Genomic DNA, 15,754 nt, shown 5'->3' on the forward strand with positions numbered 1-15,754 from the left:
CTGGTGAGTTGACTTCAGTACCCACATCTTTACATTTAGTGGTGGAGCTTCTCATCACCACCCTCATGATTATATAAAGATAATATTTATTGTTTCTATAGGAAAAAATAAATTTCTAGGGATCTGATGAATGTGTCACACCCTCCATCATCAACTACTCCAGTGTCATCAGCTGCACCTGCAGTGAGAGAGATCCCAGCTCGGCCTACCTCGCTGCCCCCGTCACAGTCTCCCAGGGTGGCTGTGGCGTTCTCAATGGAAATGCATTTTCCCAAGGCCACATTAATAAGCTGAGAAGCAAAATATAAGATGTGCATTAAGAAAAAAATATTTTAAATTAGAGCAAGACATTCAGAAAACACAGAATATACAACTACCATAAGGTTAAATGATAGTTAAGTTAATAGCTTAGCAGTACTTAGCACTGTAAGATTTTAGTGGTTGCTATCTCTAACAGAGACATAATGTGATCTTGCTAAAGTACAGCTTCAATCTGTCAATTTAGGCCTGTGATTTAGCCACAGAGCCAACAAACAGAAGCTTTTAATTAACCCTTGCCTGGAATGCTGAACAGGGAATGAGCAAAAGGTGGCATGGGAAGGAGTTATTTTCTTGACTCAAGTTTGGTACATATATTAAAAGTCATTGCATATACTTACAATTTAATCAAACCAAGAGTCACAGGCTTTCTTGCCAGGCTGACCCCTCCAAGCTCTCTGACTGCTTAGGCAGTGAATCACAGATAAATTGAGTCCTTCAAGAACAGCAGATTTCCAGCTGATTCCCTGTCAGAATCTTTCTAATGACTCAGGCAAACTACAATTGATTACAGGAAAGTCACGAAAGCTAATACAGAGCCAAGCTTAAAGGCAGTTTCTGGCAGGCCCCCAGATTTTTAATGGATTTGCAGGGTCAAATATGGAGGCAGCTTTCTATAAGTCACCATTTAACACAGAAAAATGTTGATTATCTTGCTCCCTTTGACATCCTGGGCAGGGCTAACGAGATGGTGGGTCAATAGTGCAATTTAGACTTCTCCGATTTGTAGAAATGCTGCGTAGAAACATGTTTCTACTCTGGAAAGCCTGCTGATGTGGGAGGCAGTGAGGTGCTAGTTGCCAGGGACACTGTTAGTGTGCTTCCCAGTTCCAGGTGCCGAGCACAGAGCTCCAACTCTGGGGTGTGCGTGACGCAGGCTGTGTAGCTCACAGAATTGCCAGTGTTCTTAACCCAGTGCTCAGTGGGTTGTCCTCACTTTTACATGCATAGCTTAGCTGGCCAGAAAGTGAGGGGCACTTTCAGGAACCAGAAAAGACAGAGTTAAAAAAAAACCCCGAAACCTAAAAGCAAGTGGAAAAACTGCAAATCATGTAAGTAAGGGACTGACATTTTAAGGACAGGAGAAAACATGGCCATGGATAAGTCAGAGAGGTAGAATTGTGGTCTTCCACATACAGATGAAAAATCAGACTAAGACCGTCAGTGGAGTGATGTCCTAGGAAAACAATTTACCCATTAAGGGAGTAAACAGGGAGGCACAGGGAGACCACAGGGAGGCTAGGTTCTGCCTGGGCTAAAACCTTACAGCGGCCTTCATTTGGGTTTGATATGCATATTTATACTACTTGTATCACATATGAACCCTGATAAAGCCTCAAGACACAGAAACAACATAAAAATAGTACCAAGTCAGTTAGTTCTGGGGCGGCTGGAATGCAAAAACCATTTTAGAAGGACAGGAACTCTGTCCGAAATCCTCAAAGAAAGCCCTGTTCACACTTCAAAATGGCAAAAATTGAGAAAACCATCCACCATCAGTAAATGGGAACAGTCACAATGCACAGGAGCCAACCACTGTGGACTGCAGAGAAGAGAGTTAACCGAGATGCAGGAAGGTAGAATAATCCTGGAGATTAAAGAAAGGAAGTGCTTTCTCAACTTTTCTTTGGATCTTAACAGAGATAAATATGAACTCCTGTACTTGTGGATTGTTTAGAAAATATTCTGTCTTTGAGGGGGTTTGGAAAACTGGCTGCAATGCAGCTGCACAGGTGGTTTTCCTCCAGAACTTCCTAGAGCCTTCAGTGCGTTCACATTCAGCTTGCTGCTCTGAGAGGGAATTTCTACGAGTGGTTGCCAAATGTATTTGACCAAGGATTCCTCTTTTTAGCAGCACAACTAATAACATTGCCCAGAACAGTATTTAAAAACTCCAGGTTCAACAGATTTCTTTGTATTTATTTTGTATAATTTTTTCCAACACTGAAAGGCATTAGAAGGTAAGCGAAATCTTTTCTATCTTTGCCCCCCTTCCCCACTTCACCTGAAGATCTCTTTCCCTTCCCTCTTATCCTCTTATCAGAGATTACTGGAGAAATTTCCTGGAGACACTGCTTTTCTTCATAACAAATAGTCCATGAATTGGTAATAAACTCTCATTGTGTATTCATTATGAATGACTTTTAAAGTGGAGTCTTTATTTTATTTTTAGAGAATTGTACACATGACTTTGTGATAAACCATTTAAATCTCTCTTGTTTAAAACATCAGGTAGTGTATTAATTTTAAACTTTTCATTTTGAATTATTTTACTGCCTAATTTAGAAATGGGAGTTACTCCCACAGTTTATGACAGAATTGGTAAGCATTAGGCTATAGGCCATTTGCTAAGAGTTTTATCCAATATAAATATACGCTATTGGTGAGGGTATTTTATTTATGCCAAATATTTTCAGTTTAATAAGAAATGATTTGTTCTCATTTTAAAAAAATAACTTCACTGGATTTAATTCCTAAATATATAGGTTGAAAGAAGAGAAAATGTGAAGCAAGTAACAAAAAGTTGTGGAGTTCATTTTCTTGGAACTTTTTAAGATTGTCTATCCAAAATAATGGTCTAGTTAATCTTACTCTGTGTTGCTTGGAGAAAGGTCCTATTTTTTTTTTAATGGTAATAATGCTCCCTACTGGTTGCTTCAGGCAGAAGCAAATGGCATCTTTGTTAAAATTTGTCTAAGAAAAGCAACAAATAGTGAGGAAAATTAGAAGAAAACAATTTGTTAAAATCATTTAAAATATTTTTTTGCATTTGATATATAATAACTCTGGCATCAGCAGATGGCTGTTTCATTAGGAGAGTTCTTCAAAAATTTCATAGGCAGGCAAACCAGGCAGCCTGGCAGAGGAGGCAAAAGACAGTTTTTTAGTTCCCTCTGGTGGTTAAAGTTAAGTAATACTCTTGCTGAGATTTTGTGTTAGGACCAGAAAAATTACTATGGTAGCATTTTTTTTTTCTTTTCTGCTCAAGAGATAGAATTTAAAAAATATATAAATTTATTTTACAGGCATTAAAGTTTTAAAACAATTTTATGTATTTATTTTTAGAGAGAAGGTAAGGGAGGGAGAAGGAAAGGAAGAGAAACATCAATGTGAGAGAGAAACTTCGATTGTTTGTTCCTCGTACGTGCCCCAAGCAGGGACCAAACCTACAACCCAGGCATGCACCCTGACCGGGAATCAAACTAGCAACCTTTTGCTCTGCAGCACAAAGCCCAACCAACTGAGCCACACCAGTGAGGGCCACACATATCATTTGAATAGCGTATAAATCCAGGTCATTTTTCCTAATGATTTCTCTAAGAGAAAACATCGTATTGAACCACCTCAAGTAGTGCTATTCTATTTTGACCTATAGAGATGGCATTTTATAATATATTATAGTACATACAAACAAGTCACATGTACCCATCTGTCAGTTGAATTTTATAAAATCAGAAAAAATTTTCATACTAGTTTCCTCTCTTTCAAATTCTTCCAGGATCTCCCTGTACTAACCAGAAGAATGGCTTTACTAAGTCCTTGTCATCAGGAAAGTTGTTAGGAAGAGAGTGGTTAGATTGCAAAATCTACTTTCTAGGACAAACTAGAAAAAGTTGGCTTTGTTTTCCCTCTTCCTTGATTTTTCCTTAGCTTTGTACTCTATCCAACCTATCTAGCTTGGTTTCTTCCCTTCAGTACATTACATTGTGCCTTGGAATTTTCTTTGCTATTGTCTAACAATTTGTTATTTTCAACCCATGTTGGAAACCTATCAAACTCTGATTAAATCATGTCATCCCATTACTTAACCCTACTCAATAACTTACCACTACATTCAAAAGAAAAGGAAGGGAGGGAGGGAAGGAGGGAGGGAGGAAGGAAGGAAGGAAGGAAGGAAGGAAGGAAGGAAGGAAGGAAGGAAGGAAGGAAGGAAGGAAGGAAGAATTCTTACTCTGCCTACAAAGGCCTAAATAATCTGACTCTGTCCTGCCTCTTCAGTTTCACCGGGTGCCATTCTTCCCTCCTTCACACCCTGACAACAACATTCGTCTTTTCCCAGTCCTTGAATGCCTCAGACAGTCACCTGTCTTAGAGTTTCTGCACAAGGGTACCCTCTGCCTGGGGCTCTCTTTAGAGCTTGGCTGACAATTGGCCTTTCAGGCCCAGCCTTCAACGTCTCCTCAGAGCTGACCACTCTAACTTAGAGGAATTTTCATTTGTGGCTGGTTCCCTAAATGAGAGCTATTATATTTATTTATACTTCATTTGCTTGTTTGTTTATAATCTTTTTCTCTTCTCAGCTTGAAGCTCCACAAAGAAGAGGTCAAGCCTACATTATTCATCTCCTTATTACCCAGTTTTGAAATATTGCTTTGTTTATTGATACTCAATAGGTATTTGCTGAATTAATCATCAACATGGCTGCCTGGACCCTTCCTCAACTTTCCCTTTATTTACTACTCACCTCTGCTTTGTCTCATCTGCATTCGTACTTGCTATTTATTCATAATCTAATAATATTATTCTTTCCGACACATTTTCAAAAGTGTTTTGGCACTTTATTTGTATGGAGTCAGACTTTAAATTGCTGCTTGAACTTACCACACCACAAGCCCTCACAATGGGAGCCTTCAAGTCAGGAAAAACATTTTCCAAGTACCATTTGAAACTTTTGCACTTTAGTTTCTGTCGAAGTTCTCGTTGCTGAGTGAGGTTTCCGACATCAAGGCCTTGGTCTATGAGGTGATCCCCATGGCCGTAGAACAGCTCCTTGTACTCATCAAGCCAGACCTCAGCCACTCGCACTAAGTTGCGTTCCACTGTCTTCATCCGGTCTTTGGGGAAGGAATACGGATTGTCATTTCGGAATATGTGGCCCACTCTGGAGCAGGGAACGATCTCAATTTCACCACCACACATCCATACCTGGAACAGTTTAATGATAAGCATCAATTACCAAATCATTGTCCACAAATTAAGGACAATTAATGGCAAGAAACTACCTGACAACTCCCCTCCTCTACCTTGTGTGAAGTAGTTGTCTCACCTTCTAAAATCTTCAATAGAAAATTAAACTCAACAAATGTATTGACTTCTGTATATTGCTGTGGACCATTTTAGGATTAGTTAAATATACTTTTTTCCTTCCCTGCAATGTAGATTTCTTTTTCCTAAAGAAATCCTCACAGAATCTCAAAATGTAAAATCAGTTCCTGCTTTTAGCTGAATTAGGGAAAGGAGTATATATTTATGTTTTTTTTTTTAAACACAACTCGAAAACCATTCTTCTTGTTCAGGAGTTCAATGTAATATCATTTTTTACTATGTATCACCCCACTCCCTAGGAAAACAGTTGCTTTTTGGATGCTCTTTACTAAGGCTGTTTCCATGGCTTTCTTAGATATCAATCAATGGTTGTATAATTACCCAGAGTTGTCTGATATGTCCAAAGTTGCTGCACTGTGGCCTTTGGTGGCATGCCCTAGGGTCACTTTTTGTACTTCTGTCACTTGTGCTCTCTAAGATGAGCCATCAATGAATGATTTAATTACTTCTAATGTATTAGGAAAATTTTATAGAAGAGTTATTTTATATTAAGTATGAATCCTACAGCATTTACACTGAATGGCAGACAATTATTTCCCTCATATTCAGATGCAGAAACAGTGCTGGGAAATATTAGGAAACTTTCATACATTTCATGCATGCTATTGATTCTTCCAAATTCAATCTTGGATATGAAAACATTAATCTAGAGGCCCTAAAATTTCTGTGAAATTTCCTTCCAGAGGCAATAACATATCTGATTGTATTAGTAAAAAGAAACCATAAAAAATGATAAACTCTAAATTGGAAAGAGAATTTGAGAAACTCTTTGTAATACCTTGAATGACAGCTCCATATTTTCTCCACCCCAAACATCAAGTCCAGGGTCATATGTTCCAAGCTCAAAGAAGTAATTTTTATCGATAGAAAATAATCCGCCTGCCATGACAGGGCACCTACAAAAAGAAAAGTTTGTTTTTTCACACCTGCATGTCATAGGAGCTTGACTGTTAGCATAGATCCTCTGTATAGTTGTGATGGACTTAGGGGGCATTTCAGAATGGCTACCACGGGTGAGGTCTCAGAATGGAGTCACAAACAGCATTTAAGGAACGAGTTCCCTGGTTCATGCTGGTACAGCTTAGTTAGAGTCAGCAAAGGTAGGGCCTGGAACTCGGATTGTCTGTATTCCAGATTATTCCAAATACATTCTCTTCCTAACATCATGTAGAGTATAATCTGAACTCTGACACTACACTGACCCTCAAAATGGGAGTCTGAAAAAGGCAAAGAAGTTCTTTAGGAGCAGGATCAGAGCAAGAGCATTAAATTCAGGCAGATCACATCTAGTTATGAATCCCACTTTCTTCTGTTACTCTCCATATATCCTTGGAAAAATTTCTTTACTCTTTTAAGTCTTAATTTTCTCATCTCTATGATGGGAATACTACCACCTCTCTTCTACAGTTATAGACTGGGTTAAACACATAGAGCTTGATGAATATAGTACTCCTGTTTCCCTGGCTAGGAATGTCAGTCCTGAAAGCACACACCTGACAAGGCATGCGTGTGTTGTGTTAAGGATTAAGCTCAGGGAAAGCATGCTGCAGTGCATGGACTGGTCCTGGACTTTCTCTTGGAACTTGCTGCCTGCAGTCTACATAGGTTTTCTCTTCAACAGGGAAAGCTCCGGGCTCCCACCACACAGCCTGAGGCTGACTGCCTGCTTGTCCCCAGGACTCCTTTGGGGAAGTGTCAGGAAGCCTCCATTTTGGCTTCAGGTATAAGTTTATTGCTGGAAAAGCTGGATTTTTCCAGCTTTTTTTCAGATTTTTCCAGCAATAAAACCCCAATTTTAATTAATATCCAGCTTCTGTGTCTATTTACTAATTCATTCACAGGAGTCGGCACCCCTCCCATGGAAAGGGTAAGGCTATACTAAAAAAATCCTAACAGTAGCCATTACTATTATAATGATACTTCTATTATTATTATTTACTCTCTTAATTTTTACTCATGTTGACTTTAATATTATGTTTATTTATATAGCATTTATGCAGCATACTCAACCAGCTTAATGTTCTTTTAGGTTGTAAATCCCAGAGAACAAAAATCATGTTCATGAATTTCTCTACATTTAGGGCTGACTAGGGTGCAATTGGCCATTTAAAAAATGAGCTTTGGTAGTGGGAAATTAATTTCTCAGGAAAATTTTGTTTACTTTTTGTAATCTATTGGCTACAACTGCAAATCCTTTTTTATTGATTGATTTTAGAGAGAGAGAAAGTGAAAGAATGAGAAAGAGAAACATCCATTTGTTGTCTTACTTGTTTATGCATTCATTGGTTGATTTTTGTGTGTCCCCTGACCAAGGATCGAACTCACAACCTTGGCATATTGGGATGATGCTTTAACCAATAAAGCTACCTGGCCAGGACTACAAATGTAAATTCTCAATGTCCTATAGAATGACAGGACATGCTTCTTTTGTGAAATTGCTTCCTATACCTTTAGAAAAAGACACATGACTGCTTTCTAATCTTAAATTTCACACACTTACCTTATTATATCAGTTTCTTTGATCTTGTTTTTTGCAACAACATCTGGAGGAATTGTTCTCCAACCGAAGTTCATGGGCCACACAAAGATGCCTCTTTGAAAGTTGTCCACTGTCATGTAACTAGTCCAGGGGAAAACCAAAAGCGCTACTTGAGATCATGCATGTACACTTAATCGACCTGATGCCATGTCTTGTGTAATGAATAAAATAAGTGTTTCTGTAGATGATTTTAGATCATTACAAAATTTTAAAAGCCATTTCAAGAAAATTTTAAGTACAATTTACTTTAGTGACCAATTGGCTAACTTGATTATTTTTAACTTAAATAATATTATAGCCATTTTGAGGGAAAATCCCCCAATGTACAGGCATGATTTTTTTACCACAAAAAATCTAATCTTAAGAAAAATCAATATTTTTCATTTCAGTTGAATAGAAAGAGGAAAAGACTGGACAATGGTGTTAAAGGTTATGAATTTATGATAATCAAATAATCAGATTTGCCCACTCTGATCCTAAGATATCTACCATGTATTTCCATTTATTTAAATTGATACACTGTGTATTTCTTAGATTTGCAAAAATGCACACATGAGGAGTACGGCTAGTACTTTATGTTGTTGCTGGCTGAAGACCCACTTAGAAGTATCTTGTAGAACATGACAATATTACCTCATATCCTTATCATTGATGACTTCAATTACTGGACAGGCTACTTTCTTTCTACTTAAATAAACTCTTTCCAGAAGAGGTTCCAACCAACCAATGTTACATTCCACGTGAGAATCTAAGAATGTCAACACATCACCTAAAGAGCCAGAAAAAAAATCCATTTGAAAATGTGATATCAGGTCTTAGATATTGTTTCTGAAGTGTGGTTGTAAAGGCATTAATCCTTTCTTCTCACTGAATTCCTTATCCCTATAATTTCATTTTATAGTGAAATAACAGAAATTTTGCTTCTTATAGTCATGTGGGGCAAGTACCATTTTTGCTTGGAAAGATTGCTCAGCCACTTAGAATGGGTAGCCAGGACTCTGCAGGGGATACTCAGCATTAGAGGTGGTTGCTTACATTCTTTCTAAGGAGATGTGTCCCACTAACTCTGGGAGTAGAGACCTGGGAGTGGAGACCTGGGACTTTGTTTTTCAGAAGAACAGAAGTTTGAGATTCCAAGTGTGACTATAGGAATGATAAAGAGGAAAAACTATTCCACATAATAGGAGTAAAAATAAGTTGAAGTGGAAGAACCAGGAGGACTAGGAGGTAGTGTTCAAAAGGTTATAGGGAAGGGAGGAGGACTGGGGAGTTGTTTAGTGGCTACAGAGCCTGAGTTTTGGAAGATGAAGAGAGTTCTGGAGATTGGTTGCACAACAGTGTGAACACGCTTCACAGTACAGAACAATGATACACTTAAACATAGTTAAGATGGTAACTTTTATGTTATGTATATTTTATTATAATTTAAAGAGTTACAAGAGAAAACAATCTTAGAGGCCAGAAATATTTATTAAGATTTATTTTTTTAAATTGGTTGTGTGAAGCAATACACCTTCTCTTCTCTGAAAATCTCAGCAGCATCTAAATTGTTACAAATGGAGTGTGTGTGTGCATATGAGTGTGCGTGTGTGAATGTTAATAGCAGGATAAATCTGGCTCCTGGCCAGAATCCTACTTTAATCTTTGTGGCTCTACCACAGGCAATGACAAAGGCTTTACCCAGTAGACATCATGAAGGAAGCCACCCTCCCCATGCCAGACTTGGAGCACAGCTGGTCACGACAGTGTCTGAAGGGAACTGCAGTCCAGGACTCGGGCCTTCCCTTTCCCTCAGCTGGACACACTTTTATGCATATCTACCTTCTCAGGCTGGGTTTTTCCATTTGGAGGCCTCTCTCTCAGACCAATATCTCTGCCCCACCTTATGGGAGGTGGATGGATCTTGAAGACATTTTTCTGCATTCTGACTCAGTATTCAGTACTCATCCACTCCCAGCCCTTCCCCTTCTCTCCCACCCTGCCCCCCAGTCCAGGGCTGTAAAATAGAAGGAAACTTTTATTCTGGACTCCTGGCGCAGTGAGATTACCATCTGCTCTTTTCCACCGACTTAGCACTGTTGCATGGGGAAAAAATGGAACACTGAGGGAGGCAGCCAGTGCTTTCTTCTCATTTAGCTTCTTTCCTTACACAATTGCAGTGAGTGATTAAAGGCTTGACTCTACTTTCCTGTTGGATTATTGCAGATAATTGATCACTCTGACATCTGGCTGTTCTTCTCTGCTCTTGCAAACCTATAATAACATCATTTATCATCTATTAAGTGCTTACTTTATGCCAGGCACTGTTCTAACCATTATATATTGTTACCCTATTTAATCCTCACAATAAACCTGAAGTGTAGGTCTAATGTTTATTCCCATTTAAGAGAGAAGAAAACTGAGGAACAAAGAACCTAGGTAAGCTTTTCAAGGTTGCACAGCAAAGTAGCAGCATAATATTAGAAAGTAGTTCATTCCATAGCCTGAGTTAAAAAAAAAAGGCACAATAAAGCAGAACTTTGAGTACAGGAAGACTTAAAGTAAATGCAGGAGACAGTAGTGGGCAAAGAACAAGATGAAAATAGGTATCTGGGTGATGGATGTTTATCCACTAAAATCTGTAAGTTACCTCTCAAGCTACCACTCAAATTAATCCAGTATATTATTAATTACCTGATCAACAATGGCATTTTGGCATGAAGGTAAAGAGCCTATCTTAGCCAAAGTCTTGCTAGGGCATGTTCTTAAAAAGGCTCTTCAGACCAAATCAGGCTAGTCAGAAGCCCTGCGTCCCTGTCAGGTCCTCTGCTCTTGGAGACAGCAGTTATGTGTCCTGATCATTCTGGGAGTGTCCTGTCTTCAGGAAATTATAGCTTGTTTCATAACGAAAGGCTGTTTCTCCTAAGGGTGTCCTCTTGCACAGGCCTTTCCCTGTTGTGGGAAGGTTTGCGGGGGCCATCTGGGTGTGTAAAGCATGTAAGCGTGGTCTGTGAAGGCCCTGCTGGCTAGTGACATGGTAGTAGAAGTTGTAGAGATTTACAGGACAATTGCTCTTCAGGAGTCCTCAAAGTTGGCCAGGAGCTAATGTCACTTCTTAATGTTAGCCAACCGATTGTTTGGAATGCAGGCAGCAGTGTCAAGTATGTTGCTAAAGGCTATGAAGGAAATGAAAATCTGATCTGACTGGTACTGAGTGTCTCCATCTTCTCAGCACTCCTATTTCCATTCATTCAGATGCACAGCTTAAAGAACAGTCTCTGGTAGGCCGTGTCCCTATCCCCACAGCAGGCTTAGAGAGTCAAAGGGGCTTGGATCGACTTCCTCAGTCCCCAGTGGCAGCACAATGAGTCCCCAAACTTGTATTCAATTCCTGCCTGCCCCAGATCCCCACAAAGCTTCCCATTCACTTGCCGTCAGGACCCATGGGAAGTAGCATCTACCTAAATCATAGGTTGAAATTCTATATTGTATTTTGGGAGAGAAGAGAATCCTACCATGCAAGAATGTCATTGCTCCATATTCAGACATTTTATTAAATAACATCTCAGGAATCAGCACAAGGAGCTGTGTAGCTACGTTGGGTGGGATTTCTAATTGTCCTGGATATTGTCAGTGGATATTTCACACACTGTTTCTGACTCTGAGAGGCTGCAAGGCAGAGTGAAATGAACATAGGATTGAAGTTACACAGAACTGCTTTTATCCCAGTGCTGCTGCAGCTTTTAGCCACATTAGATAAGTTAATTTTAACCTTTTTGAGCTTTACCTTATGGGAATATTTCTAAGATCTACCCAATACCTAACTTCTTAATAAATGGTATTATTAACATTTTTTTCAATGAGTGTTTAAGCTACAACTCAGAATAATTAATTTGGTCTTGATTGCCACCTGGCAGGTTGTTGTTTTCTAAGAGTATGTCCCAGGAATGCTGGAGTGTTTGTGTGTGGGTTTTGTTGTAATTTATTTATTTATTTATTTATTTGACAGTCCACAGCTGCTCCATGTGCCCAGCAGCTTTGGCTCCTTTTGTAGCACTGACTCCCACTTATATTTAGCTGACCAGCTTATATTTAGCTGCCAGCACCAATTAGTGCTGGAGAGCTGTGTTTAGGGTTCCTGGAGGAATGTGTACCTGGCTGGCCATTTGATTTTACAAAATGATTTATAAGTGATGTTAAGGAAATAACCTGTTTTAACTTCAGCAGAAACAAGTTGCAGAAATTCACAGGACTGCTGCTCTTCAGGAGACCTGATGTCACTTCTTAAAGTTAGCCAACTAATTCTTTGGAATGCAAGCAGCAATGTCAAGTATGTCGCTAAAGAAGACCATGAAGGAAATGAAAATCTGATCTCTACTCCGACTCTATGGAGTGTACTGCTGAACCTGCCTGACTACAGGCTCTTCCTGGCAGGGCAATAGGCCACTGGACCAGCTGGTTGGTTTATTTCCTTCAACCTCAACTACCCCATCCCTTCTTACTTCGGTTGCTTGTGTATACGGGTCTTTCCCTAGAGACTCATTGACCATGGCCTGCTCTTTACATTTTGAAATTCTGCTTGGCCTCTCTAACTCCTCATTCCCAGTAGACAACTGATTGGATCTGATCTTTTTTCCTGAATCAGATTCAGATGATGAACCTATCAAGCCCTGGAACTTGAATGTGTAGTAGCCATTGCTAGTGACCAGAGAGTCAGTGCTTTGCCTTTATTATTTTGTAGAAGGCTCTGTCACAGTTCTGTACAGTGATGATAGTCTGTACTGAAAGGGGCCACTTGACTTCTGTTTCTTCAGGTCCTTGATTCTCCAATCTCATCCTTGCCTGTGGTTTTCCTTCCCTTTTCTCAAAATTCTAAAGGGTAAACCTGTAGGGAATAGTAGGTGTCAAGACCTGTCAAATTCTGGATTCATGTTCTCGTCTGATCTCTCTGTTTAGCTAAGGCATTCTAGAGAAAATTTTTGCCCTGTAACCTTTGCTGATCTCTGATTACAGAGACTCTTTAGACCTAGAAAGGCCTCCTGCCAGTGTGCTACTTGTGAGGTTGGGGGGTGGCCGAGAAAGGGGCGGGGGTGACTGGGAGGACTCAGGAGGCCGTATATCTTCACTCAAGGCTGGTCCCTGGGTGGTACCTGAATCATATCCTTGGCTAAAGCTGATACAGGATATTAAATCCCATCAAATTCTTCATGGGATTCAGGCAGTTGGATATATCCTTACACAAGGCTGTCACTAACTTTATCCAGATACACCTTTCTGTTTTCTTCCAAACTCAGGCATTGTCTCTTCACTCATGCTACTAAAAGTGTGGGCCATGAACCCTGCTGTCTACAGGAAGATAGAAACAGAAATTGAGAACAAGTGTTTTGAAACTTTATAGTAGTTTGCTAGAGTAATTTATTAATACATTATCTGTGGACAATTTCATATAGATGTATACATATATAACATAGATATTATATATACAAATCTACATGTATATATAATATATGTGATAAAATTATGCACATATAATACATAATAAAATTATTTATATATCAATATACATAGTGGTGGAGGCATGAGAGGAGAGGAGAAAGGAGGAAGGGAAGGAGGAGAAGAGAGAGAGAGAAATTGCTTATTTTAAAAAGTGAATGCCAGTTAATAAAAAATAAAATGATAGAATTAGAAAAATAAGTTTGCAGGTCAGTAATAATTGATTCAAGGATTCAAGCAGTGATTATGACTGAATGTTAAACCATTAGATGAAGTCTTAGAAGGAAAACAGGATACTTGCATGGATCAAAGTATCGCCCTACATTTTACTTCTCACTACCAAAGGAAACCTCTAGCTGCCAATATCTTAACCAAGAGCTCAATATTTGTATCTCCAGCAGCGGGGCAACTTGACATCATGTGCATCTTGATTTGAAGCAATAAGTACACAATTCCTACCACCTATATAGTTCAATTCTATGTAGTATTGATACCAAAAAGTATTTATCCTGTAGGTAACATGAGGAAAGAGAAAATTTTAGAATGTGTTCAATTATACAAAACAAATGACCTACACCCCAAGTCAATGGAAGTAAACAATGCTTCAGTGTGGTGGCATTGTCTCTTCTCCATCGACAGACTAAGGAGATCAAACAGCCAAATGCAGTGCATGAAATTGAATTACATCTCAAATATTAAAAGAAAAAACAGGTACATAAAATATTTTGGGAGCAATGAGAAAATTTGAAAAGATAACACATTAGGTGATATTTAGGTATGAAAGTTATCCTTATATAAGAGAATGTCTCTGTTTTACAGAGATGGCTACTTAGGTACTTAGTGTAAATTCCTTTTCAAAAGTTCAGGAAAAAAGGCATGCATATATAGACATGTATCTGTGTATGTGTGTGATGAAGCATGTGTGTGTCATTGAAAAAAAATACAGATATTAGGGTATGCACTGTACTATTGTTTTACATTTGATGTATATTTTTTAAAAATTAAAATAAAACAAAAATGTAACCAAACAAAACAATTAGCCACTTCTTACCTGTTGCATTCTGTGCCCCTGCCAGTCTGGCTCTTATTAAGCCATGTCTTTCTTTGAGGCGAAGAATCCGAACTTTTGGAAACTGAGACATATATTTATCCAAATTATCTTTTAGGTAATCTAAATGAAAGTTTAAGGAGAGACAAGAAATAATTTAACTAGATCAGGATAATACCAGAAATAGTGCCTCCTTAATATCAAACTCCAAAAACTATAATATTTAAATTAAAAAAATTTAATCACCATTGACATACAATATTATATTAGTTTCATGTGTAAACCGTAGTGATTAGACATTTATATAGTTTACAAAGTGATCTCCCAATAAGTCAGGTACCCATCTGACATCATACATTATTACAATATTATTGACTATATTCCTGTGCTCTACTTTACATCCCTGTGACTGCTTTTATAACTGGCAATTTGCACTTAATCCCTTCATATTTTTCACCCACTTCCCAACATTCCTCCCATCTGGCAATCATCAATTTGTTTTCTGTAGCTATGTTTTTTTTCTGTTTTTTTTTTGCTCATTTATTTTGTTTTGTTTTGTTTTGTTTTTAGATACCATATATGAGTGAAGTCATATGGTATTTGTCTTTCTCTCTCTGACTTACTAGACTTAGCCAAATACCCTCTAGGTCTAGGTCCAGGTCCAGCCATGCTGTCATAAATAAAATATTTTATTCCTTGGGCCATGATTTTATTTTCTGATGTAATTTTCTTGGATGAATTTTTGTCTGGATTCAATACTCTAAACTGCCATTATCTTAAATCCCATATTCTTTTTAGTGTTGCCAAATCACACAGAGGAGGGTTCGCCTCTTCTGAGTGTTTGTGGATACAGGAGAAACTTTAATCTTGAAATAAATGAAATTTGTACAGCCCTTCCCCCTTACAAAAGTCCATTCTAAAGCCCAGGAAAGAGATTGAGCATTATATGCAAACTGAAAAATTTGCAAAAAAAGATATCACAACTGTCATTGGTTAAGGACACTGTTACTTCTCAGTGTGACATCCCTGCCTAGTCAGTCATACCCACTCTGTTTTGTTGGATGGCCAAAATTGATTCATCTAAAGAAATGTTTTTTGTGTGTGGTTTTATGAAGTATTTCCATGTGCCTTGCTGTCAATTCTAAGTGTAGTTAAACTATTGAAAGATATCCCAGGGAGGAATGGCCATTAAGAATGCTTCTGCTACTCACTTTCCTACCAAAGTCATGTTGTTTTTCTTAAAGAGACTCCATAGAAGCTTTAGGTACCAC

At 38.5% G+C, this 15,754-nt stretch overlaps 1 protein-coding gene across 2 annotated transcripts in view; it reads right to left on the reverse strand.

The window, feature by feature from the left end:
• The window catches only part of GALNT5 (polypeptide N-acetylgalactosaminyltransferase 5), a 38,209-nt gene that overhangs the window by 7,588 nt on the left and 14,867 nt on the right, over positions 1-15,754 (reverse strand). Inside the window, exons 3-8 of one of the 2 annotated variants that reach the window (XM_045853621.1) lie at positions 14,487-14,606; positions 8,597-8,732; positions 7,925-8,044; positions 6,203-6,320; positions 4,921-5,244; positions 210-290 (exon numbers count right to left, since the gene is read on the reverse strand). In XM_045853621.1, the coding sequence (XP_045709577.1) occupies positions 210-290; positions 4,921-5,244; positions 6,203-6,320; positions 7,925-8,044; positions 8,597-8,732; positions 14,487-14,606 (899 nt within the window). The remainder of the gene's footprint in view (positions 1-209; positions 291-4,920; positions 5,245-6,202; positions 6,321-7,924; positions 8,045-8,596; positions 8,733-14,486; positions 14,607-15,754) is intronic. The other variant, XM_045853693.1, reaches the window with a different exon arrangement.

The sequence above is a fragment of the Phyllostomus hastatus genome, unplaced genomic scaffold, assembly GCF_019186645.2.
Source record: "Phyllostomus hastatus isolate PE091 unplaced genomic scaffold, TTU_PhHast_1.1 phas_contig_1, whole genome shotgun sequence".
Taxonomy (NCBI): Eukaryota; Metazoa; Chordata; class Mammalia; order Chiroptera; family Phyllostomidae; genus Phyllostomus; species Phyllostomus hastatus.